Source organism: Triticum aestivum, chromosome 7D, assembly GCF_018294505.1.
Source record: "Triticum aestivum cultivar Chinese Spring chromosome 7D, IWGSC CS RefSeq v2.1, whole genome shotgun sequence".
Classification (NCBI taxonomy): Eukaryota; Viridiplantae; Streptophyta; class Magnoliopsida; order Poales; family Poaceae; genus Triticum; species Triticum aestivum.
The window spans coordinates 625,165,324-625,191,816 of NC_057814.1; the positions used below are offsets into that span (position 1 = coordinate 625,165,324).

The window sequence follows — 26,493 nt, forward strand, 5'->3', positions numbered from 1 at the left end:
TGCTGATGGTTTAACTGTTTTGCTAGTCTGCCACTCGACTCTACCTACCAAGTGGTCAGTGGAATCATTGTGTCTTCGCACCCCGCCATTGCCGCAGAAATAAGATTGTATTATATGTGACATCATCAGTAGATCTAGGAGGAGACCATTAACCATAGTTGTGGAGATAACTGATAAGCCGCAAGGGCAATTGGATTGGCAATAGATGATCTACATACAGCTCCCCTGGCCTGTACCATTTCCTGGGCCACGCCTGAAATCAAGTGAGCGTTTGATGTTTCCCATATACAGTTTCAGAATCCCTGTCACGCGGGCCCTGAATCCATGAAATTTTGACCCCGTATACAATTTATTTTGCAATCCTTGTGATTTGTTGTTTTCAACTGGATCATAACTATGGGCTATTACATGGGATGTTGCTGTCGTTTAACTGTCTTCTAGTCATGTGTCATGGCCGCCTAAATATAGGATGAGCTCATATGTGAACGTCACTAACTGAGCTAGGAGGCGAGGGAACCATTGTCCATTAATTTCAGAGATGATTGAGAAGCTGAAAGGACAGTTTGATGGACAAAATAGATGCTCTATGGAGCCCCCTGGCTCTACCATTTTCATTAGGTGTGGACCATATTGGCTGTCTCTGCTTGCTGTTCTCATGCATCTACTAACATGGGATGTATACTGGCTGGTCCTGTCGAAATGGCAGTTGGATGGACAATATATGGGAGACCATTAATTGCAGAGATGATTGAGAAGCCGAAATTGCAGTTGGTGGACAATAGATGCTCTACATACAGGTTCACCTGGCTGTACCATTTCATGGGCCATGCATAAGATCAAGCGAGCATTTGCTGTTCCCCTCCATATACTGTTTAGGAATGCTTATCAAGCAAGACCTGAACCCATGAAATTTTCACAACAGGGGTTGGTGGTTAAGATGCAGTTGGAGAGGATTTATCAAAATCTCCCGTGTTTTCATGCTTGACTGGACCATTTGGGACCCTTATCTACCATGGATACTGTGGCTGGACCTGGCTCTCTTACCTAACGTCGTTACTGTCCGGACCCATGCCGAGTGTCCAAGTCAAGTCTACTCCGTTTGGTCTAGATCTAAATTTGGAAGCCTTTAAAGGCGGATCGACAGTCTGATGGTCTTCATGCGCTTCAGTCTTCTACTTGGGCAATACATCTTTTCTGAGGAGCTCGCAAGTGCATCACTATGAATTGTCCAGGTTAGTGCTCCAGCTCTTCACTGTTACAGTTTGTATGCCTCCTTTTGATTAAGTTCTAACTTTGTGCGTTCAGAACCGAGAAGTATATGAAGTATGATTTTTATATTTGGTATTAATCAAAACAAATGCACAACAAGTAGCTAGCTTATTTTCGAACGGATCATGACTAAGGATTATTACATGGTCACATTGATTCGATGTTTTATCAGAACTAACACGGTTCCCGCTGTAGATGACTACACTTATTATAGTAAATACTCCCTCCGTTCCAATATAAATGTCGTGATTTTAGTTCAAATTTGAACTAAAACCACGACACTTATTTTGCAATGGAGGAAGAATCAAAGTTAACATGAAGACGAGATGATTGAGTGGCTGACAATGACATGTAGATAACTCACATCATAGTATCAATCTAAAAGGTCTGTAGTTGTTCTTTCTTTCTAAAACAGCGTTTGTGTGATCAGAAATGGCTAACTCACATGATGAACCGGAGAAGAAGCTACAAGATTCAAATGGAACACCGATGTGTGACTTACGTGATGAACTGGAGAAGAAGCTACAAGATTCAAATGGAACACCGATGTGTCTTCGTCTAGAATTTTTGAAAGCCATCACATGTAATTTTTCCACTGAATCAGAACTTGGCAGAGGTGGGTATGGAGTGGTTTACAAGGTATTCCATTTTCTTTACCCAAATTTTCAATTGTTAGTAATGGTAATTAATGAAAGATACATGTACATAGTATGACAAGAGGTGTAACTTAAACCACAGGGAGTTCTTCAGAGTGGGAAAATCATTGCCGTGAAGAAGCTTTTTGAAATACATCTACTCGACGATAAAACGTTCCAGAATGAAGTCACTTATCTTATGGAGACCAGGCACCAAAATATTGTACAATTTATTGGTTACTGTGCTGAATCAACTTTCGAATTGATGAAACAACCTAATGGGAACTTTATTTGGGCTGAAATACCAAAAAGGTTGCTCTGCTTCGAGTATGTATGCAACAAAAGCCTTGACAAGTATATTTCCGGTATGATTACAAAACATTATACATAGTTTATATATTTTATTTTTTCTGTTGTTAAGTTTACTCAAAACATCATTCAAGCTATATTTGATCAGCTACGACTAGTCTAAATGGATAACTACATATCACCGTGTCAATAGAAACTATCCTACATATCATTTACCACAGTCGCAGAAAAGGATGACTATTATAAATGGCAAATAAAATAAATGCATATGAGAAAATGATTGTTAGAAAACAATAATGTCACAAAAACAAAGTTGAATAGTACCAAAAGTGTAATCACTGAATGTGTATAGAATTTTCTCTCTTCTACCTAACATTTTGTTATCAATTTATGCAGATGAATCTTCGGGCCTTGAATGGAATATCAGATACAAGCTAATCAAGGGAATTTGCAGCGGTCTGCAGTTCCTTCATGACAAATGCCGTATCGTTCATCTGGATCTTAAGCCTGAAAATATATTGATGGACTCTATGATGATGCCGAAAATCACAGATTTCGGTTTGTCGAGGATCTTTGGTGAGCAGCAAACACGAATTGTCACTGCTAAACCTGCAGGAACACGGTGACCCCTATTGCTCTTACACCTCTGTAGTTCTTATTTTCTTCATGTAGTTCGCATTTCTTTATTTACATTTGCAGTGCCCAGTGCTTCTTACTTTTAATTATGTTGCAGTGGATATATGGCACCAGAATACTTACTTCAAGGTGTAGTCTCAAGCAAGGCAGATATCTTCAGTCTGGGTGTCATAGTTATAGAGATTATCACAGGCCGTAGAGACTATCCACTTTTCCAGCAAGACAGTCCCCACAGTACTGCTACATCTTGTCAGCATTTCGTAGAGAAAGTAAGATGAACTATTCTAACCTTTGCATCTATATCATCATTTTAGCTCACCGTTGCAAACTTGTAGGTACTTACAAGTTGGAGAAAGAAATTCAAATCCGCATCGAAGTATATATCAATGGAAAAATATAGCCAACAAGTAGAACTATGCATCGTTATAGCCCTAGCATGTGTGGACCCTGTTATGGAGAAAAGACCTACAGCAAAGGATATAGTCCAAGTGCTCAATGCAGCTGACCAGGTATGGTCAGCATTGCATATGATGTGCTAACTTAATTATTATGAAAGCTAGCTATTAGATGAACTAGCTAATTGACCGTGTGTTGCAACGGAGGCAATACATATTCTAGTGGTTAAACACCAATTGTGTTCAACATATACGTTACATCCATCATATTCAAGATTTTATTAAGATTTTATTTGATTTGAGAGTGGGTAGGGAAAGACAAAAAAGTTTTGGTTTAGTTGAGGTTTGGTAAGATCTGATTTGGTTGGGTATGGGTAGGGGAAGGCAAGGAAATTTTGATTTAATTGAGGTTTTGGTAAGATTTTATTTTATTTGATTGAGTTAATGCAGGACATGATTTTGGTAAGATTTGATTGAGTTAATGTAGAACATGGTCTCCAGTAGGACAAGTAAAGGAAAACACCGATTTGGTTTAGATTATTCCTAACAAGGGGGAGGGGGGATGCAACAACATTTGGTGATGTACTAACACCAGCTTGCCTTTAATAATAGAGATAATTTGCACTACAACGGTCCTTGTATACCCACATAAATTGACTTATGTTTCCTATTCTTTCTTTTCTTCATTTTTATAAATGTGTCCTAGATTTATGAATATCAAATCAGCAAGAACTTACACATGTGATTCTTAATTTTATTATTGTAAGTCTAACTACTTCTGTCAGCATAGATGGAAGCCCGCGAAGAGTTGCCTTTTGAAATGCAGTGCAAGGACAGGTTGCTGGTTCTACACACTACTATAAGCAAGGAACTGATACCACACAGTAACAGTGAAGACATGTTCGGCAAAGAGACTGATGGTAAAGTGGGGGACGTGAAAAAACAACAGGAGGGTTGGTCACCGACAACACCCTTGTCAGAGTCAAGCACATGCACTCAGAATCACAAACAGGCAGTGAAGGAGTCTAGTACGCCAGAACAAGCAAATGAGAAAACCAATGAGGTGAGCTAACTAAAAATACTAACTTGCAAAGATATGTCTATTTGAGTAGGGGTCACCCCAAATGATCTTTGGTTATAGTTGAGTGCCGGATAATTAATAAACATTATGATTAAGTTGGTTCTTCTAAATATAGTTTACATTATACTAGTCCCACTGTATGTGGATCCGACTGACTTATGCTTCTTTTCCTTTAAAAAAACCATGTATGAAATCATCAAGAAGAAACTTTGCCCGGTGAGCCTTCATTTTGTTTGTTGACAAGTCTTATCAGTTGTGCCTGTGTGCATGGTTGTGTGTAGATGGAGGCCCATGAAGAGTTGACATCCAATACGCTGTACACGGACAAGCTGCTGGTACAAAACACTGCATGCAAAGATCTCACACCCCTGAGTGTCACAGAAGATATGTTCAACTACAGGATAGATGGCAAAGTGGTGGATGAGACTACTTGTGAGGGTTTTTCACCAGCGCCTTTATTGGAGTTGAGTACAAACAATCAGAATTATCAAGAAGAAGAGAAGGAATCTAGCAAGCCACAAGTAGCTAGTGGTACAACACCTAAGGTGAGATCACTAATTATTTAAGAATACTAACTTGCAAAGGGTATTCTACTTGATTCTAGGCACCCTCAGTTATTTGTGCATCTAGCAAGTTGTGGTATTCATGGATGTATCCTTGTTTCCATCAATTTTTGGTATGTTTAGGGTGGTCTACCCACGTGTTTGTGCGTGCGCGGTGGTTGTGGTGTGCAAAGTTTGGATTTCGCCCGAAATTTTCAAATTTCAGGCGAAACACACCCATTTCGTTCAGGGCCGGTAAGAATATTTACTGCGACAAAACCTTCTGAATTTCAGGAAATTAGGTTAAATATTCAAATTTAGGTTGCATTGTCGCATTTCGTCCAAAAATTCAAATTTTGTTCTTTGCTTTTCATCCGAGATTTGACCGAAATTTTTCGAGATGGGCGATATTTGCACATTTTGGTGAGGGCCGGCAAAAAACAAAATCCGAAAGCCAAATCTCTTGTGGTGTGTGCACACATATTCATTTTTCTTGTAATAATCATTAAATAATCAACCTGTAATTTATAAGTAAATTACTTGTGAGGAAGAGCAATTACCTCAAGAATTAATCATGTATGGATAGTAACTTCTTTGGATATTAACCACACAAGTTCTATTGCAGATAATTGCAATCTGTAGCAAACTTCTCGATGTCCACCCACCCGAGCTCAACTTCCCCGTCGAACCCAACAAGTTGGTCACATGTTCACTGCATCTAACTAACAGAAATAATAATCAAGTGGTGTTTAGGCTTATGGAGAAGAGATATAACTGGATGTGCTTTCTGAAGCTGCCACTATATGGCATTGTGCCCCCGAGGTCAACTTACACTCTTGTTGTGACAACTGATAAAAGGGGAAGCTTGCCAACAGAAAGAGAGGTTGATTTAATACTGCAGACTGTTATAAGTAATGAGTATATCACGCCTTATAAAAGAGGACATGAGTGGGACAATTATTTTGAGAAAGCTAAAAAGGTTGAGAAAGTGGTGCATACGGTCCCCTTGAAAGCTATTTATTCTCAGAAGGGGAAGATGTCTTGTGAGGTGAGTTTGTTCCAGTAAGCAAAACATATTCTATCAACTTAGAGATACAAGTGAAGCATATGGGATCGTCCATTTCAACCATTTTCATCTGCACCTCACTCCACTTATAACCTATAGCCTACAAATTACACTAACATTTTGCTAAGATCACATATATTTGACTATGAGAAATTTTTAGGATTAATGATGTGCAATTCTATGTGACAGAGATTTATGAAAAATTCAGAAAACTGAGAATTAGGAAAACTGTCAAGTGTTTCTGTTATTGAGGAGTCAAATTCATATTGGCCAAAATAAAAGAGATCTTAGAACATTTCTATAACATTTGAATGAAAAAACCAATAGATATGTATTATGTTATTCGCCCGAGCCGTGTCAAATTAAGAATATCTTAAATATAAACATGTTACACCAGTGCATGTAGATCAAACTGTCTTGTGCTTCTTTTCCTTAATGAAAAGATGAAGATTCATGCAACTTAAAGAATTAACTTAATTATGTTATTAGTAATTTTGTTGTTGAAAGTCTTTCCATTTGTATGTACTTGTATATAGGTGGAAGCCTGTGAAGAGTTGCCATTGGATATGCAGTGCACGGACAAGTTGGTTGTAAATACTTTGAGCAACGATCTTGCACCCCATAGTGAATTGGTGGATGAGGTGAAATCTGATAGGGGTTTGTCACCAACACACTTGTGGGAGTCAAGCATACACAATCAAAATTGTCTAGAGGGGGCACAATCAGCACATGACATAACCACTGAGATTGAGGTGAGATCGCTAACTAAGAATACTGTCTTGCAAAGCTATGTCCAATTGATTACCAGCAGCCAGCACAAATTGAACTTGTGTGTACTGAATAATTGTTCAAGTAACATTTACAATATGGCAGCAACTTAAGCAATTCATATGTTGGAATGCACAACTACATGAGCTCTTTTCCTTTTTAAATTATACCAAGTCCTACTGTATGTGGATTGGAGCGTGACTTATGTATGCTCTTTTCCTTTTTTTTTTTAATTTTTTCCATGTATCAAATCATCACGAAGAAACTTTACCCGGCGAAACTTCATTTGGTTTGTTGACAAGTCTCATCAGTTGTCTACGTACATGTGTGTGTGTGTGTAGATGGAAGCCCCTGAAGAGTTGCCGTCGGATATGCAGTACACGGACAAGTTGCTGGTACTAAACACTACTAAATGCAAGGATCTAACAATGCCGAGTGTCACGGAAGACTTGTTCAAGAACGAGATAGATGGCAAAGTGGTGGATGAGACTTCATCCCAACTGTCACGGAAAACTTGTTCAAGGACGCATTTATTGGAATCGAGCACAGTCAGTCAGAATTATCAAGAGGAAGTGAAGGCCACCAGTGAGCCACAACTAGCTAGTGACACAACAGCTGAGGTGAGATCACTAATTATTTAATAGGGAAAAGTATATTTTCGTCTCTCAAGTTTACTGAAGGTCGATATCTGGTCCCTCAACATTTTTTGAGCTACATTTGGCTCCTCAAGTCTCAAAACCGGCACAATTATTCCATAACCAAATTAGGGAGCAAAACCGGCCACGTGTCCCTGATTTTCTCTCTCCTCCTGCTGCACCACATACCTGCGCCTACAGCTGAGGAAAACCGATCGCCTACATGCGCCACCGCCGGCACCATACCCCCACCAAACCATCCATTTGTGCCGCTGGCCGCGCTCCTTTCGCCAGTGGCAGATCCGCCGTGGTGGTGAGCCGACACCAGCACGCCTCAGATTTGTCTGCGCAGGTGGCCATGCTGGTCGGCGCCGACGAACCTAGAGAGGGCCGCATCACAGCCCCTCCCTTTGATATGCAACACTGCCGGTGACAGAGGAGAGAGCCGCCGCCCATCCCCTCCCCTCGACGACGCTGACGAGGCTCCAACTGGCGCGAACTCACTGTGTCACCCTCACCTCCCCCTCTGTGTACTACATCGACAAGAACCCGTCGTTATGCATGTGGAGTTCATTTCATGGATGCATGTCGTTCGGCTCCATCGCCCGTGTCTCCTTTTGCAGAATTGTTGTGCTGAGGCCGATGTAGATGTCCGAGGTGGTCGAGGGCCATTATAATAGCGGTGCTATTCCCGTGGGCCGTGAGAGTGTTGGAGACATTGAAGATCCCCAACGGCTTCGCCGACAAGGTGGCGGCGGTGGGCGGGGGCAGCCTCATCATGTCATTATGGAAGAGAGAGAAAACCGCTTCCACATGTCCAATTTTCTACTCAAATCTGATTTTGGGCAAAACTTGCCTGGTTTTGAGACTTGAGGGACCGATTGTCGCGCGAAAATTCTTGACGAGCCCAATGTAGAATTTTGGCAAACTTGAGGGATGAAAAATATACTTTTATCAAATAAAAATACTAACTTGTAAAGGTATTCCATTTTATTCTATGCACCTTCTGCAATTTGTGTCATTCATAATGTATCCTAGTTTCCCTCAGTTCTTGGTATGTTTAGGGTGTTTGTGCGTGTGTGCGGGTGTAGTGTATACAAGCATATCCATTTTTCTTATAATTTAAAAAAAACAAATCAACTTGCAGTTGAAGAAAAATCAAGTAAGTTACTTGTAAGGAAAAGCAATTACCTCAAGAATTAAACATGCATGAATAGGAACTTCATCCGATGTTAACCACACAAGTTCTATATAATTGAAAATATTTTAAATACAAACTTAATACACTATAGCAGTCGTGGTGCATGTAGATCAAACTGTCTTATATGCTTTTTCTTAATGAAAAGATCAAGATTCATGAAATGTGAAATCAACAAGAATAAATTTAATTAAGTGATTTTATTTAAAGTCTCTCCATTTATGTTTTTTTTTGTATATAGGTGGAAGCCTGTGAAGAGTTTCCATTGGATAGGCAGTGCACAAACAAGTTGGTTGTAAGTACTGCGAGCAAGGATCTCGCACCCCATAGTGTGACTGAAGACCTGTTCATCAACAAGACAGATGGTAAATTGGTGGGTGAGGTGACGTCCGATGAGGTTTTGTCAGACCTACAATGGGGGCAAGCAGGGGTGGTGGGCGCCCCGGGTCTCCGGCGGTGGGTCAGGGTATGTCCTCTGCCCAACAACCAGCAGGTGCAGCGGCATCAAGCACCATCGTCGCCGGTTGCCCCGGTGATTTTGTGTGAATCAAACATAGGCAATGGAAATTATCCAGAGGGGGCAAAGGATTCTAATGAGACACACTCGGCACATGACACAACCACTGAGACTGAGGTGAGATGCTAATAAGACTTGTCTGTTCTAAATAACGTTGCAATAACAGTAACAATATGGCAGCAAATTAAGCAAGTCGAATGTCAGAATGGGCAACTACATGATCTCTTTTCTTACAGGTAATCCCAGGCTCCAGCACCATTCTTGACGTCTGCCCACTTGAGCTCCACTTTAGCTTCCAACCCAACAAGTTGATCCCATGCTCACTCGAACTAACAAACAACACAGTTGAAAATTTGGTATTTGTGCTCAAGGAGAAGAGCGATAACAAGTCATCTTTCTTATGTCTGCCCTTGTATGGAATTGTTGCCCCGAGGTCCACTTACACTCTCGTTGTGACAATCAATAAACACAAAAACCTACCAGAAGAAAGAACCATAGATTTAATCCTGCAGAGCAGTACAATTGGTGATGATTCATTATGTAGTGATGCCAAATACATTTGCAAAGAACGTTTTAAGGACGTCAACGAGTTAGGGAATACGGTGCACAAGGTGTCATTGAAAGCTGTTTGTGCCTCACAAGGAGAGACGACATTCGAGGTCAGTTTTTTCAAGTAAACACTTATTTTCTGCTCAGTTGGGATAAGTGAAGTATGGATTACTAGGGGTGTTCAACCTTGTTTGGCTGAAACTGTGCATACCATGTGATGTAATGCACTAGAAAGGTTGGAATTTTTACTGCTGTGAGTCTATGTCTTATCGCCTCATCTATGCTGCCAGTCGCCAGACTACCAAAACTGATCGGTATTTAGGATGCTACAGAACATGGTCTCTTACATTCTGTTTTACGCCCCCCTCGCGTCGCCCCTCTCGGGCGGCTCGAGGGCGACAACCCTAGCCCCCGCCGCCTCCCCCCTTCCTCCCCTCCCTCCTCACCGCCGCCAGAGGCATCCGCCGGGCATGCCCGGGGCGTGGCCAAGGAAGGTGGCGGCGGGGCCTCTGCTGCTCCGTTTCTCCAGCGGGGGGTGTCGGTATCCGGGGCGGCGGCCTCGTTCGGTGAGGCGCCACCGTCTCCTTGGCTGGTGGTGGCGCGGGTGTGGTCCGGTGGGCTTGGCTGCGCGGGCAGCAAGCTCTCCGACGGACGAGATCCGCGGCGCCGGCGGTGGGGCTTCTGGCCTCTTGCGGCTCCAGATCTGGCCGCCCCTTTCCCCTTCTGCTGCCCTGCGTGCTCCACCGCGTCAGATCTGGACCGGGTCGACTTGGTTCTCCGGTGCCTGGAGCTGGATGCGGTGTTGGTGGTGTGGAGCCTTGACCGGGAGAAATCCATGGCGGCGACGTCCATGGACGCCGTTCCCCTTCTTGGAGGCGCCATTCAGGTCTTTTGCTCCACCCTCCCCTTCCCTTAGCATCCCGGGTGAAAACCCGAACTTTGTTGGGCGGCGACGGTGCTCCTGGCGCCGTTTGCTTCGTGAAGTCGTCGCCTTGGATGCTTTTTGGACTATGGGCACTGCGGCGTGGTGGTTGTCGGGCGGCGGTGACAGTGTGGCCCCAGTGGCGAAGCCGGCAGCATCGTTGCTCCTTCCTCCCTGGACACCCTGTTGTTGTCGGACCGGCATCTTTCTCCTCTCCAGAGGTCGTCAGTGGGCAGCGGTGATGCGGTGTCTCTGGTGAAGTTTCTTAGTCATGTAGGGTGTGCTCTGTTCCTACTCCTTCTGGTTGCATCCTTCCGTCCATGTTCTAGGGTGAGCAACCCCATATGTCGACGGTTCGGCGCCTTTCGAGCCAGGCGAGGAGGCAGGGGCCTCCTTCGACAGTGGGAATGGATGAAGATGTTGTTCCAGGGCCTTGGTTGTTTGGTGCCGACATAGCCTATCCTCGACAGCGGGCGCTTCCCAGAGCCCCATTTCTTCTTCCCTGGTGATTCTTGTGTGGATGAGGGCCTCGCGTGCTTCAGCTTGTGCTTATCTTGTGCTATCTTACTAGCTGTAGTGAGTGAGGTTTTGAGAGCTGCCTACCAGCACCCTTGTATCTTGCCGTGTTCTTGTTTTTTTTGTTTGTTCGAGTTTGTATTGCTTTGGTTGTATTCCTGGCCGGTTGATGGCTTTGTTAATTCAAAGCCGGGCTCCCCCTTGAGCCTTCGTTCCAAAAAAAAACATTCTGTTTTACCTACTGAAACGGAATGTTTCAGCAGTACGTATGGAACATATATAGCATGCATACGTGAAGGATAGGTTATGATTAAATGGCTGGGCAATAATTACTGAGCCGTGAGCCCATGAAAAAAAATGGTCTGGGAAGTTTGTAATAAAAAATATAATTTCTTGAAATATTGAAGTCCTTCTTGAATAAATCTTTTACAACAACAAAATAACATAACCAATTCTTGTTGTACCAGAAGTGACTCATACTATTTCAAATTGTGCCATGCTAACTGAGAGAAGTCCTTAGTTACATTATATCACATAGATGACTCAAAATGGTCAGGGCAGAGATCCCAGCAAAATCCATTTATGGGTCCAATTGCATTGTGACATTAGAATAATGCTCCTTCATTGATGAGTTGTACTGTACTGATGCTTCCTTTTGTTTCTCTTCTTTTTCATGCATTGATGATGCAGCACGCAACCCTCCCTCTAATAAAGGTATGTTGGTTTTTTTTTACTTCTCATCCCTAGATCCATTTTGAAGGTGGTTCCTGTAGTGCTGACAAGAACTTCATTTGGTCAGATCATATCGGTGGAGGATACAGATTCGCTCCATTCCATGGATGCAAATCAGACAGAACCATTGTGAGTGCATATCATAATATGGGCATTTGAATGTTTAAACCTCATTTTTCAAGTTAGTGCATTGGATGCGTTCTCATCTTCTTCTCATACAGAATTGTAACAGGTTCATTTGGGTATGTTCACATGCAGAATTATGGCCTACAGGTATGTTACTGTATTATGTGATCAGTTAGTAGTTTTCTTTTATAGATGACAGAAGAGTTTTATTGCCTCCTGGCATCTCCATCGAAAAGATACATGCAGCAGTTAGTACATATGAACATCTGTTGATTGCCAAATACCGATTTTTTTTCTCGAATACGCAGGACAGAGATTACCAAATACCATTGCCTAAATTTGGTGATGGTCGACAGGAGCCGTAACATTTTTCCTTATTTTGTGGGGAAAGCCATAACATAACATATTATTAAAGTTCTCACCAAAAGCCAGAAAAACCGTTACACCATATATCTCTTTTCTCGTGGTAGTATTTCAATACCCTGGGTAAATGTAAAGGGTCTTCACAAAAAGCCCAAATTTGTATTGGCAAATATACCATTCTTTTCTCTTCTTTTATTCACCTTAGACTAACAAATGGCTTATTTGTATTTTATATATCAACAGGAATCGGTAGGTTCGGTTGAAGCCTCAAGCTCGCAAATAGGTATCCTTCAGACTTATTTGTTAACACATGTGTCTCCTGCGGTGCACTGATATGCTAATTAGTTGATCATTCTCACTGCAGTTTGTGTTAAATTCATTACTCGAAAGAGATGGTTTCTGGCTGGGTCAAGTGATGGTTTTGTTCATGTGTACGAGTATGAAAATAAAATGGAAAAAATCACGAGTTTCAAAGCTCACAATCTTGGTGTTCGTTCGCTAGCCATTCATCCGACCCAGCCGTATGTGCTGTCAGGATCTCGTGCACGAATAAGGCTTTGGGACTGGGACTGGAAGTGCATACGAACATTTGAAGAACACTGGGGCTATGTTTGTGGAGTCACATTTAACTCAGAGGACCCCAACAGTTTTGTTAGTTTTACTGATAGTTTGAAGGATCACACAATACAGGTTTACTTTCTCTCTCTCTTCATTCTTTCTAAGATGGAGTACGTTTCCTTTTCTACTATACCTTGATTGAAGGCTCTTATGATTGGTGTTCAGGTTTGGAGTCTTGATTCTACCAAATACAAGTATAGTCTGTCTGGGCATTCGCATAACGTGAGGTGCCTAGATTTCTTCACATGTGACAGTCGGAAGTATTTGGTTACTGGCTCTTTGGACAAGACCGCCAAAGTCTGCTATTTCTTTGAGATGTAGATTAATACAATACACACATAGCGTTCTAATATGCATGCCTTGTTTTTCAAATAAAGATATGGGACATGCAGAAGAATGAGTGTGCTCGTACACTACCGCATAGATCCGCAGTTCTTTCCGTCGTCTCCCATCCCAATCTTCCCGTTCTAATAGCAGGTACAGAAGACGGTCATGTTTATTTGTGGTGCTCCGTTAATTTCAGGTAATTACCAAAGTATGCCCTTACGAAACAAGCACATGCCCTACATCTCATTACAACTAATACTATCATAGATTGTGTATTACAAAATGTTACGATAGACAACTATTTGGCAAGCTCTCACATACCAAACATGTTTCCCTTGTGATTTGGTTAACATTTATGGTAAATTAGTGAGTGCTTCATATTCCCCAGGCTCAAGAGGGTACTGAACATTCATGGCCGTGAAAGGGTCGAAGGTCTGGCATGTTTGGCAGGGTCGCGAAGGTAACTAGCATTTGCTGTTCTTGTTATTATTTCTACTGCCTACAGATCATCATCACATACTGCCTGCCTAGCTATATCCATGTTCTTGTTCCCTCTGATGCCGGACAAGTACTAAAGCGCATGCTCCTTTATCTGCTAGGGTCGCGGTTGCACATAACGATGCACTATCAGTGATTGAAATTGGCGATGAAGAACATGGTGGTGGCGAGGGCAAGAGTGAGGAGTCTGTATCAGCAGCAGATTGGGAAATCCTGTTGGATACAAACGTGGAGAGCATGCATGCAAGAAAGAAAGAAAAAGCTAAAAAATGCTGACACCAACATGATGTACGGGACTTCTGACAGTCTTTTTGCAAATTTGTGGGACCACCTGAGATTACCATTGGACCTCAGATCCAACGGGTCATAAGCTCCTGGAGCATGGGAGAATGCTCCCTCCCATAGCACCTGATATTCTCAGGTATTCTGAGATCTGAAGATTTGGATGGTTGAGTGCTTGGAGCGCAACAAGGCAACTCTATCGCCAAGATTAACTCTTGGTACGCACGACTAAGCTGCAGGGAGTAGTTAGAGCTTGAGAGCAGAAAAATGATCTGGCTAGGTGGTGTTGTTGCTTGAGAGTTGCTCTCTGCTGCTCGACAGTCGACAGTCCAATGTATAATGTGTAAATTATTAGTTTCATTGATTTCTTTGGACTATCGTAACGATGTATATTACTGTAATTTGCAGTGCATCACACAGTGGATGATATTATTATTACATCAAAGTCCAGAGATGATAATTTTATCACTGTAATAGATCATTCTGAATGGGCAGTATGGTTTTCTAACAAGGTCAGTCGTCAGTCCCATTCAATTCCACAGTGCAACATATGCAACTAGACCAGAAGGTATTGGACTTTCGCAAGTTCGATCACTCGCCATTACTCGACTAAATGGCTACTACTCTTCCATTTTTGGAGTTTTAAAGTTCTTCGACCTCTCATCCTCCGTATGGGGGCTGATGAACCAAGCACTGGTGTTCTAAGGTTCTACTGAGATCTTTGCAGGTCACACGCAACGACACCGCACATCCTCCAGACCTGATGCAAGGTCCAAAACAATTGGAAACACTTTGAAATTGATGCAAGAGTAGCAGCTATTCCAGCAAATGGTATTCTAAACATAAAAAGCTATTTGAGAGAATATTGCACATTCAGTGAGGACAATCGGGGTTCGTCCTAGGTCCGCTTGGTCCCTCGGCCCGTTCCGCAGTTGCACCATTGGCTGTGATGAGAGTTGCGATGGTTTCACCCGTCCTTTTCTTTATGTTGCTTTCATCTTTGAAATTGGCTTCTCTGGGTTCTTTATTCTTGAGGGAAATATGCATCTCTTGTTATATTTGCGTCGAATATTATGTACGCAAAAGGTTATGTGGACTTGAAATTATAATTGATGTGATTAGGTATGATGGTGGCCCAAACTTCATACGTGCTCGTAAACGATTACTTTCCGTTAAGAGCTATCACACAGTTGTCGAACCGGAGCACTACTTTCCGGCTGTACGTAGACTGTACGTACGAAGACGAGTATTTAACAAAAAACTACCACATTTCGTGAAACAGTGCCTATAAACTACTCCCTCCATCTCATAATGTAAGACGTTTTATGCCACTACACTAGTGTCAAAAAACGTTTTACATTATGAGACGAAGGGAGTACTATTTTATAAATTTGTGCCAAAAACTATCACTTTTTGACTAATTTTTTCCCTGAAACACTAATTTCTGCCTCATAGTAGTTTGCTGAAATTAAACATGATTATGACAGGGCTGACCCACACGTAGGCGCTGACATGGCACAGTGGTCAAACTCCCAGGCCGTGCCGTGCGGGAGATGCACGCGAGCCACGCGCTGCGCCCGCCCCACCGCCGGCCGGCGAGCAACGCCACCGCGCCATCAGTCGAAGCCAGCGTCGCGTGCTAGCTAGCCGGCCAATGGAGCATTGCGGGTGTGCTAGCATGCGGGCTTTGCATGCTAGCTTGTGCGCGTGCGCAGCGGTGCGCATAGCCGCCGCCGCCGCCGCGAGCGTGTGCGCCGTCCGCCGCTAGCGTGTGCTCCGTCCGCCGCCCGCGCCACCCGCCGCTCCGCCCAGCCCACCTCACCCGCCGTTCTGCCCCGCCGGCCGGCGAGCCCCGCCACCTGCGCCGCCCTCCTTCCTAGCCGAGCCGCCTGCTCACCACGGCTATGGCGGCCGCCATCGTGCCAAGGCCTCGCCACCCCCCGCTCGGCCTTGCCGACCGACGCCCCCGCCTTTGCACCTCGTGTACGCCATGGACTGGGAGACCAGTGCCGGAGAGGTGCTTCGCCGGGGCGTCGCAATGCAGAAAAGCGCGGAGTGCATATGAGGTGTTCGAAGAAATGGCAGAGAGAGAGGAGGAGGAGGAGGAGGAAGAAGATTGATGCTGACAGATGGGCCCATCCTGTCAGAAAGGCGTTTAGAAGAGGCGAATCAGGCATTTTGCCGACATGATAGTTTTTAGTCAAGATTAGTCAAAAAGTAACAGTTTTCGGCACAATTTTGTAAAATGATAGTTTGTAGGCAAGGTTTCTCAAAATGTGGTAGTTTTTTGTTAAATGCTCTACGAAGACTTATTCGTCGAGATGACACGAGCTAGCTGAGGAGTTGACGCGCACGTGCTAACCAAGCAAGCAGCCTGGTTGATTGATCTACAGGAGATTTGCTCACGTAGAAGCTAGCTAGACGTACTTGATCGATTGATTTCGCTGGGTACTCACACACACACGAAACAATACGAGGCGCCGATGGATAGCAATAGGTACGTCTATTGTATTGCAATCTTTTCCGTCTATATGGTATCGGAGGCAAAAGGTCTTGAGCTCAACACCCAGCTAGCGCAGTTAAATTGCAGCCGACTTTCTGTCCACGTTTAGGCTTGAGGGAGTCACACATGAGGGGGAGTATTGACGTATAATGTGCTGCATAGCCTGTTTCATAAGATCGGTCTTTTGATTGCATTGGTTAGAGCATGCACTTCTACATGGTATCAGAGCCAAGAGGTCTTGAGTTCAAGACCTGGCTGACGCAATTAAATTGTAGCTCACTTTCGGTCCACATTTAGGCCTGAGGGAGCGGAAGTGTTGACCTATAATGTGCTGCTTAGTCTCTTCCATCAGATCGATCTTTTGGTTACATTGGCTAGAGCATGCACTTCTATAGATCTGGGTTACAAGGATTACAGGGGTACTTAGGATTACATGCTAGCTATCCTAGCAGACTACAAGTCCTAATCGGCTACTCCTCCTAGTCCGACCCTAATTCCAACATCGAGTCGTGTAAAATCGGACATGTCGTATCCTAAACCTCTTATATATCAAGGGGCACCACACGTTGTAACCCATGATAACTTGATAGCAGAGGTACCCGGGGGAGCCGACGGCTTGTACCGGTGTCCGGATGACCGGTATTGCGTATGTTGGGGAGAAGCACCCGTAGTCATTGTCCCGAGGAGGTAGCCATATCAGTGAATCTCATTAACAAATATCGTCCCTCAATGTGTCGTCTATATCTTAGATTAGCGTTTTATTCCAACATCTCTGTACCAGGGATTCCTCTCTGGCAGATGACCGATTGCTCTCTGGTAGATGACCGTAGACATGGAAAATTTCATTTTTGATATTTTCCATCTACCTGTGTAGTTTACAGCTAGCTAAACCTGACAGCAAAATAAGTAATCATTTTTTTATCATCGACAGCTTGCTACAGTTTGTCCAAAGGAGCAGAACAGGATATTCAAATATATAGTTTTTGTCGTCCAAGTACCATTAGACCAGAGCCATTCCCTTCGCTGTCCCGGGTTTGAATATTCTTTTTGAACCAGACATAACTCCTTTCTATTAACTGAATAATGAAAATACAACTGTCCAAACCAGAAATAAGGAGACGGGAAAGGGGAAGCGAGTTCAACGCATCAGAAAACCCATTGCAGCTGGTGCTCATCGTCGAAACACCCACTGTAGGATAAATATCCGACAACACCAACATCTATCCTATCAACTGTTCATCGCTTGCGCAGGAGCAAGAGAGTCTATTACCCACGCAGGGGCAAACCAACCAAAAGCCACGAAACAGGCTGAAACCAAACATGTCCTCCACCAGCTTAGCAACTGTGGGTTTGAATATCTAGCTTGCTCATTGAAGGGCGTCCTGATATGAGAATTATCAGGGTTAGAACTTCACAGCCAACTCAAACATCAGTTTAACAATCGATGTCAACCTGCAGATGCCACGTAGAACATAGAGATCTGCACGACGCATCCTCTTGCTTAATTTTAATCTTTAGAGTGTAGACCAGCCAGCTGATTGCCGGGCACAGCACGCACCCCTGACCTTGTGTTTGTCATAAGATATTACTATGATATATATAGATGGCTGTGTGCAACGCTTGATGCAGAGCCTAGGGATAATCCTCCTTTCCGAAAGATGGTCCACTTGCCCCCCACCTGCCCCCGCGTTGTCGTCCTGGGCGACTCGGGTGGCGACTAGGGTTCCCCCCACGCCGCCACCCCTTTTCCCCGTTCTCCCTCGCCGCCACCTGAGGGTCTCGCCCGGAAATCGCCAGCGGACGCCGGGGAAGGTGGCGGCGAGGCCTCTGGCGCCTCGTCCATGGCGGAGGTCTTCGGATCTGGGGCGGCGGCCCTGTTTGGCGAGGCAGCGGCGTCCTCTCGGCTGGCGCCGGCTGCGGGTGCTTCTGGCCGGATGGCTCGACCACGCGGGTGGTGAGCCGCCGGCGGGGGCTGGCTGCGGCGCGGAGTTGTTCCCCTCCTCGCCGGATCTGAGGTTTGGCTCCCTCCTCCTTGACTCCCTCTGCACCGTCGTCCCCTGTTGCTTGCGTCTCGTGCGCCGGATCTGGAGATGATGTGTGCTCGGTGGTGAGGTGTGGGACCACGGGAAACCGTTTGGTTGGTTTGTCCGGCCCGGCGGCAGCGATGCCTTTGGCGCCGTTCTTCCTCCCTGGAGGTGCCGCCGAGGTCCTCCCCTCTCCACCCTCGTTCCCCCTCCCGGATGAAAGCCCAAAATCCGGCTAGGACTGGGCGGCAACGGCACGTTTCGTGTCGTGCTCCTCCTTGGAGGTGCCGCCTGGGGAGGGCTCGTGTTCGGGTGAGGTGTGTCAAAGGTCCGAGCTTTGGGCGGCTCTGGTTGTCCGGCGGCGGCGATTTCGTCGGGATTTGCATGGCCGGCATTGTCCCCGTTCCCCTCAAGGGTGGTACCCACTGGTTGTGGCGTGTTTGCCTCAAGGCTGGTGGTACGGCACCTTCGATCCGGCGGTAGGGGATGGGGTTCCCCGTCCCAGCATTAGCAACACGGCCCCGGCTGTGGGCTCCCGGTGCTCTTCTTCAACGGCCGACGGGTCTTGCTCCTCGACGTTCTGCGGTCTTCCTTGATGTCCTTGCTGCCTTTCTTCAGCAGCTGCTCCCGGTGGCTTTCCGGCAGTCTACTGGTGTCCTTGGTAGCGGCGGTATAGTGGATGTTGTGTGCCCATCGTCCATGGTGTTGTGCTCTGCGGTTGCTCCTGGCCCCGAGGTTGCCATCGCTTCTGCTCTAGGGTGAGCGCTTCTCAGGTCTGCTGGTTCGATGCCTTTCGATCCAAGGCGAGAGGGAAGGGGCCCTCTGCGGCGCGAGAGGAGGAAGACGCCTGGTTTTCATCATCCTGGGAGTCAGCCCAGTTCATGCCCACACTCTGTTCTAGCAGGTCTTCATCCTGCTCTGTCGGTCGCTACCTTTGTTATCTGTTTTGCTGCTGTCTTCGGCTAGTACAAGCAATGGGTTCGGTTGTATTTTCCTTTCGTGCTTGTGCGCTGCGTTGAGTTGTAAGCTTCCTAGAGTGCTCCCTTGTATCGTTGGGCTGATGTGGTTTGGTGTTTGTTTGTAATTCCTGGCCGGTTGATAGCTTTGTTAATTCAAAGCCGGGCTCTTCGCGAGCCTTCATTCTAAAAAAAAAAAGATGGTCCACAACAAAACGTTTGTGGTTTCGATCCATTGATGGCGTCAAGACTAACTAATTAGTCTATGATCGAGGTCTACAAAGTGCAGACTTACACGGCTCAACTACTTTTGAAAACTTGTTCCAATCAATTATACGCAGTTAATGCTTAGGAGTGGCAGAGCCTGACAAGCAATGAGGGGGGGGGGGGGGGGGGGGGGGGGGGGGCAATTTTCAAATAAAAAGCAGAATATGCATGAAGATGGACGCAACTCACATGATACAACATGGCAATAGAGTAAATCCTGCTCCTTTCATCCTTTGACAATTCGGCTCACCAGCAGTCGTCGACTTGTCATCTTGGCGGTTGTGCGCATCAGCACGAGACAGTCCGGTGCAGTTCAGACTTCCGCAAAAAAGAGGGTAAGTACACATTCGATCTGTTTTCATTGATTGCAAATTGTGCAGAGTTTTCGCACAGAGAGATCAATCTAGAGCAAAGCATCAAGTTCATGAAGCTGCTCGTACAACAATCGAGCTCTCCTGGTTGACTGGAAGTGCGACTAACCACTGGGCTTGGATCGCGTTTGTGATGGACAAGTAGGGCGGTGGTTCTTAAGTCAAAACAAACCGGGTTTTCCACTGTTTCTTCTCCTTGTTCCAGTATTTTTTTTCTCCGTTTTTCTCTCTTCTCATTAGTTTTCTCTTTTCTTCCTTTTTCGTTGTTTTTATTTTGTTTCCTTTTTTCTCCATTTTTTTCATTCTTTTTTGCATTTGTTTCGTTATTTTTTAATTTTTTCTTTGGATTATTTTGTATCTTTTTGGGTTTTATTTTTTGTGTTCTCTCTTTCTTTTGGTTTCATTCTACATTTTTCTTATATGCCAACAACATATTTTGAATACACATTTAACATTCTTACAATATAAATTTAAGATTTTTAAATACATGGTGTACATTTTTTTTATACATTTTTAACATTTCCAAATGCTTGATTAAGATTTTTAAAATACTTGTTCAACATTTTTTTTAAATGCTGCATGAACATTTTTATATACATGATCCCAAAAATTCATCATTTCTTTAGTACATGGTCAACACTCTCCCTATACGCATTTAACATTTTTTAAATGCTTGGTTAACATTTTAAATTACTTTTTCAACATTTTTTTCAAATGGTTGATTAACATTTTTATATACATCATAAAAAATTCATCATTTTTTAATACATGGTCAACATTGTTTTATAAACACTTTAACATTTTTCAAATGCTTGATTAATATTTTTCAAATACTTGTTCATCATTTTTTCGTATGCTTGATTAATATTTTTTTTGAGTAGATCAAATTTTTATAAAAAGAATTGTATACGTGATAAATATTTTCTCTATACATATTAAACATTTTCCAAATGCTTGGTAAATATTTTTCAAATGTTTTTATAGAGTGTATTTTGTAATACATATATATAGAATATTTTGAAGTACAAACAAAAGTAAAAAAGTAAAGAAAACAGGAGAACAGAAAACAGAAGATAAAAACATAAGAACTTGGCTGGAGCTTCCCGCGCGGCTGGGCTGGGCCATGTGAAGCTCCCCGGACGCGAGGCTGCCCACTTTCTTGCTTCCAGCGAGACATACATAAGGGCACCCCTCTAAAACCAACATACATAATAACTAGGTTGGAGAAGAGAATTACCAATTGATGGGCTGGGAAAGAAATATTTGTAGTCAAATTCTTTTTGCAGTTTTGCAAGGGGGTGTCGCGACCCCGTTTGGCCTGGCTTCCCTAGTGATGCTTTGTACTTCCTCCTTCCGGGTTGACTAGCAAAATATAAGGCATATGATGCAAAAATAATCTTATTGGGAACTTCTTCTAAATATTAATATGAAACTACTCCCTCCGTCCGGAATTACTTGTCATCGAAATGAATGAAAATGGATATATATAAAACTAAAATACATCTATATACATCCATATCTATGACAAGTATTTCCGGACAGAGGGAGTACTATGTATACGACACTTCAGGCCATGATTCCAATGCGACACACTATGGAGTGGACACCCTTGCTTTCATCAGATGCATCGATGGCTTCTATACGACGGGGGAGCTATCACGTACTACGAATCCACCATCGCGTCGTTGGAAGGCCAGGCCGGATAGAGAGACATTGCCGTCACCACTGCCGCGAGGAGCAGCCTCCACAGCCACGATCTAGCCGGCTGACCGTAGCCCGCGGCACCCGCGCGTCTGGCCGCCGTGAAGGTTGGCGCCGTTGATCCCTGAGCACGCTCCACCCCACGTTGCCCAATGCACTCCGGACCAGCAGGCCCGACCCACGTCCCAAGTCCACCACACAAGAGACGATCGATCCACGCCACCGCTACCCGCCGATCGGGCTCCGCCTGGTCGCGCCCTCTGGCTGCGGCGAGGGAGGAGCATGGGGAAGGGGAGGCCCTGACGGTGGCTGGGTTTTCCCTCATGTTGCTTGAGGGAGCGACGGTAGGGACGGGGCGGATGGATGGGCTTGAAAATTTTTGGATGCCATGAATTCACCGGTGATCATGCAACACAGGCTCCTTGTAGTGATGTACTCCCTCTGTCCCAAAATATAAGAACGTTTTTAACACTACACTAGTGTCAAAAACGTTCTTATATTATGGGACGGAGGGAGTAATAATTAACACTCTATAGAACCTCACTCTGTCGTCAAACAAACTCAAAATACCCGAGCAAAAGTATCATGACGTAGGCTTTTTTGCGAAAAGGAGGATGATCCCTGACCTCTGCATCACGGCGATGCATACAACCATTTTATTAATTGTTCACCAAGTCTTTACAAAGTAACTCGGTTTCTTTTTCTCCTACTAATTAATGATTGCTCTCTGCCCTCATTCAATGAAAATTCAGGTGGGGAAACTCTTCCCCCTGGTGATGTTTCTAACAAATTAAGGTTGTTACCAAAGGATCTATATGCTATATTCGAGGCAGATCCGCTGACCAGCTGGAGCCAGTCAATCTTGCCACTTAGTGGCAATATGTTCCTCCTGTCAAGCAAATTTATTTGTCTCCATCCGTGAGATGAATCAGAAAGTGTTTTTTTCTTGCGGCTAGATATCCGTGACATAGCTGGTCACAACCGATCTTTTTCGCTACCATGTACTTCCTTCAGTTCGTTGCTCCCCTGCTCATGCGTGAATAAGAAAACGAAGACTCGGCGAGCTGCGTGCAGCGTGCTTCGGCTAATTTCCGCCGCCGCAGCCACCAGCTCCGGTGAGGTTAGAGTAAGCTGGTCAAGTACTGTGCCGGTAGATTACCTCGCATGCAGACAACAAGTAGTACAGATGAATCAACATGACTGCCAGTTCATATGATTTATGAAATAATGGACAGGTTTGCCACCTCTCTCCTGGAAAAGTCTTCGTAGTTAGTCTCCATGATTGCCAGCGCGATCCAATCTAGGCTTGGAATTAGGTTTAAGAGAGCGTCCTTGTGCTATTAGTACTTTATGAGAGTTTTATTATCTGCGATCCATCTGGTCATCTTAATTTCCTACTCGCATACGTACAACTTGCTGCAATAATGCAATCGTTAGTTTATTTCTTTAATTTTGATTGGTGTGACCAGGTTAATTGACAGCTTATTTAGTTCTTTATATATGCCCCTCTATCTCCTCCAGTACATCACCCAGTTGATGGCAAGTTGGCAAAAATCAAGAGCTAATAGTTAACCATACGCATGTACCTCATCACACATGGACACCAGCTTGTGGGTATATATTTTCTTTATCTATAGATCGACTAATCCACGCGGTCGATGGTCATTTCCTTGGGCTGCTACCTGTATGTATTTATGTCTACAGGCACCCAAATTTCCTCCCCCTCCCTTCTTCCGCCCCTCTCTCTCCTCTGTGTGTGTGTGTGTGTGTGTGATCTTCTTCCTCTCTCAAGGCAGTTTAATCTTCTTCCTCTCTCTCTCTCTCTCTCTCTCTCTCTCTCTCTCTCTCTCTCTCTCTAAGCCCTCCTCGAGGCACTAATCTTCTTGCTCTCTCTCTCTCTCTCTCTCTCTCTCTCACGCGCGCGCGCACACACACACACACACACACACACACATGGTTTAGCCCCTAATTTTAAGAAGCTGCACAGGCAGGCGCGGACGGGTGTCTTCTCTTCCCAGCTTGGTTACGGTCATTCTTCCTAGATCTCAAGGTTCGTGATTAGTTTGTCCAAGATCTGGTTGTTTTCAGATGTTGATTCGTAAAATATCCCATACTTATTTTAGGATCCTGTTTTAAAACAACTGCCGTGTTTTGCTAATGAGAAGAAGTAGCAAATCCAATAGTAGGCTGCTCCTTCACATCTCCCTTACTTTCTTAGATCATCAGAAATGGCAACTGGAGAGATAACCGAAGGGAGCAGCTCCAGCCCCGAACTACCAAAGATATTTTCATTTCAGTCTCTGGAAGGAATTACGAATAACTTCTCCCGAATATTCTGTAAAGATCCATTTGGACCAGTTTATAAGGTTCGATCTTTTTTTTCTCATATTTTTTTTTGTTTTTTCAAAAGTATGATGATCGAACAGATGCTAATACGCAGTATTTGTTACGAGATTAAACAGGGAACTCTGCCAGATACTGACAAAGAGATTGCGGTGAAAAAACTTGAGCAAAGCGCGGAAATCCCACCTGAGGATTTTGAGAATAAGGTTCAGAGTGTTTATGAGATTAAACATGAAAATATCGTAGAGTTGATTGGGTTCTGCAATCAAACACTACAGATCACTACAGAAAGGTTACTCTGCTATGACTTTGATCCTAATGAGAGCCTTCAACAGCATCTTTTTGGTACCTAACACACACTGTCAATACTTTTCTTAATTCCTTGATGTTTGCGTAACTTGGAGTTTGGAATTTGGACGTGTTTGCATTATTTATCTTCTAATTCCTTTAGCTTTTACACTCATATGTACAGGGCCCAAAGCAACAGATGGCTCCAATTCGGCTGATCCCAGTACCAACTGGGACACATGTTTCAAAATAGTCAAGGGGGTTTGCCAGGGTTTACTTTATCTACACAAGTTAGAGGATCCCATTACCCATATGGATCTTAACCTGAATAATATATGGTTGGATAGAGCAATGGTGCCCAAAATTGCCAATCTTGGACTCTCCAGAATCTTTAGCGAAGATCGGATCAAATACTACAAAGAGGAATCACCGTAAGCTAATCATGAATTTTGACACTATTACTTTGTTCCTTTATTACTGCAAATTAAAGTTCCATCTCTCCTAAGTAATTCATATTAACTCTCCGTGTTAATGACATTCAGTAGATACATGGCTCCAGAATATCTAAACAGCACTGGCATGTCGGTCTCAATAGACATATATAGTTTGGGGGTAATGATGATCCAAATCACCACAAGAGAGGAGAACAACGACAATCTGGACAAGGCCTCAAGGATATACATTAAAGATGTAAGAAGATAAATTATTTAATGTTTACTTTTGAAGATGAAACTTAGAGGCTTATGTTACGTACATTTATGGTTTGTATATTATCACCATGAATAATCATAGTTCTAATTCTGTACACAGATACGGAAAAGGTGGACAGCAGAGCACATAGCATCCGTGTACTCATCGCTTGATTCAGAATGCCTCCATCAAGTACATACATGCATAAAAACAGGGCTAGAGTGCATGCAGATTGATCAGAAAAATAGGCCTTCCATAGATGTAATTGTTGACAGGCTCAACACAATCTGAAAAAACAAGAGGTATTGAAGCAAAGAGAGGCCTGTTTTGGGTTGATTTTGTTTCAGGAAAATGCGGAGAAGGCACTTGGCACATTATTTGAAGGCCACATTTCAGAAATCCTTTATCGAATAGACTCTTGTGTATATTAAATCTGTACTGGTATATGCCCTAAAAAAAACATGCCATGTTCAGTTATGTTTGTATCATTTTATAGTTATAAAAAACAAACTGGCACATACTTACATTTGAACTACGACTATGGTGTGTTTCAGTATTTCCCCATTGAACGTGAGTTTGGAATAAGGATGCCGGTTTTCAGAGCATAGTTGAAGCTATAACTACCATACTGTTTAATTTTGCTGCGGAAATGAGCAGTTTTATTAATATATCAAGTGTATATTAAATTGAAATAAATGAGGGGTCTTCAAATAAATGAACACATCCTCTTGTACAACACCCACTACTGCAGATCAGGTCTATGAAGACCCCTCTTTGCATACGGACCAACAAACATCATGCGCAAACAACTTGGGGACCCAAAATTGCAGGTTTGTGGAAGGGACCGAGGGCCCAAAAGCATAACGTGATCGATGCAAGAGATGGCACAAGATCAGAAAAAAAAAGTATATGTGATGTGAAATCAGACGTGTTTTTCTTAACCTACATTCATGAACTATGGCACGAAGCACATGGTCCCTCCATTCCAACTATGTGCCATGTTGCTTGGCATTAGGTACGTCACTCCAACTCTTCTCATTCTCTCTGATCCTCTAGCGATAGTGGTGTTAGACACTCGATCCCCACTTCAAATTCACTGCTCCCCTCTTTGTTCTCCCCTCCATCGGTGGCGTGTCAGTAGCTTGGCATGCCACTGGTACATTAGGCGAATATCAGTGGCATGACCTTTTTGGGGCACACCACTAAGACAGTTCCTCTATAAGGGTTTCCGCACTAGTGCGGTCTTCACTTGCATGGCATCTCATGTCAAGATTATGCAACACATGTAGTTTTTCAGATAGCAGAAAGTCATGATGAGAACAAGGGATGACTTCAATTTGGTGGTGCTTCTCGAGTAAATGTTCCT

The 26,493-nt window shown here is 43.9% G+C and overlaps 2 protein-coding genes across 7 annotated transcripts; both read left to right on the forward strand.

The window, feature by feature from the left end:
* Positions 1–1,097: 1,097 nt before the first annotated feature.
* Positions 1,098–14,385, forward strand: LOC123168506 (uncharacterized). 4 transcript variants are annotated; one of them, XR_006484389.1, is made up of 23 exons: positions 1,098–1,232; positions 1,700–1,908; positions 2,008–2,269; positions 2,610–2,835; positions 2,947–3,118; positions 3,185–3,358; positions 4,035–4,307; positions 4,607–4,870; positions 5,012–5,122; positions 5,493–5,915; positions 6,470–6,685; positions 7,043–7,321; positions 8,776–9,168; positions 9,288–9,710; positions 11,729–11,752; positions 11,838–11,899; positions 11,992–12,043; positions 12,503–12,542; positions 12,624–12,949; positions 13,043–13,104; positions 13,255–13,400; positions 13,593–13,664; positions 13,804–13,973. XR_006484389.1 is itself a non-coding variant. In XM_044586389.1 (23 exons), exons 1-23 carry the CDS (start codon positions 1,220–1,222, stop codon positions 13,976–13,978), a joined length of 4,467 nt encoding a protein of 1,488 aa, XP_044442324.1. In that variant the 5' UTR covers positions 1,098–1,219; the 3' UTR covers positions 13,979–14,385. The 4 variants fall into 4 exon arrangements, 3 of the variants coding, with proteins under 3 accessions (XP_044442324.1, XP_044442326.1, XP_044442325.1); XM_044586389.1 differs by having other exon boundaries at positions 13,043–13,174; positions 13,804–14,385; XM_044586391.1 differs by lacking the exon at positions 5,012–5,122 and having other exon boundaries at positions 13,043–13,174; positions 13,804–14,385.
* Positions 14,386–23,350: 8,965 nt separating this feature from the next.
* Positions 23,351–25,662, forward strand: LOC123170275 (putative receptor-like protein kinase At4g00960). Of its 3 annotated transcripts, none has more exons than XM_044588109.1 (6): positions 23,351–23,856; positions 24,025–24,172; positions 24,269–24,494; positions 24,622–24,868; positions 24,983–25,127; positions 25,248–25,662. In XM_044588109.1, exons 2-6 carry the CDS (start codon positions 24,035–24,037, stop codon positions 25,416–25,418), a joined length of 927 nt encoding a protein of 308 aa, XP_044444044.1. In that variant the 5' UTR covers positions 23,351–23,856; positions 24,025–24,034; the 3' UTR covers positions 25,419–25,662. The 3 variants fall into 3 exon arrangements, with proteins under 3 accessions (XP_044444044.1, XP_044444043.1, XP_044444042.1); XM_044588108.1 differs by having other exon boundaries at positions 23,375–23,856; positions 24,033–24,172; positions 24,980–25,127; XM_044588107.1 differs by having other exon boundaries at positions 23,377–23,856; positions 24,980–25,127.
* Positions 25,663–26,493: the final 831 nt, after the last annotated feature.

What these genes read in the sequence shown, in the direction of transcription:
- LOC123168506 (XM_044586389.1), top strand. An exon ending in CTAGTGGTACAACACCTAAG is followed by an intron (nt 4,871 to 5,011) that starts GTGAGATCACTA and finishes TGGTATGTTTAG; the next exon opens with GGTGGTCTACCCACGTGTTT. An exon ending in ACATAACCACTGAGATTGAG is followed by an intron (nt 6,686 to 7,042) that starts GTGAGATCGCTA and finishes GTGTGTGTGTAG; the next exon opens with ATGGAAGCCCCTGAAGAGTT.
- LOC123170275 (XM_044588108.1), top strand. Translation starts at nt 24,035, where the DNA reads ATGGCAACTGGAGAGATAACCGAAGGGAGCAGCTCCAGCCCCGAACTA. An exon ending in CATTTGGACCAGTTTATAAG is followed by an intron (nt 24,173 to 24,268) that starts GTTCGATCTTTT and finishes GAGATTAAACAG; the next exon opens with GGAACTCTGCCAGATACTGA. An exon ending in CCTTCAACAGCATCTTTTTG is followed by an intron (nt 24,495 to 24,621) that starts GTACCTAACACA and finishes TCATATGTACAG; the next exon opens with GGCCCAAAGCAACAGATGGC.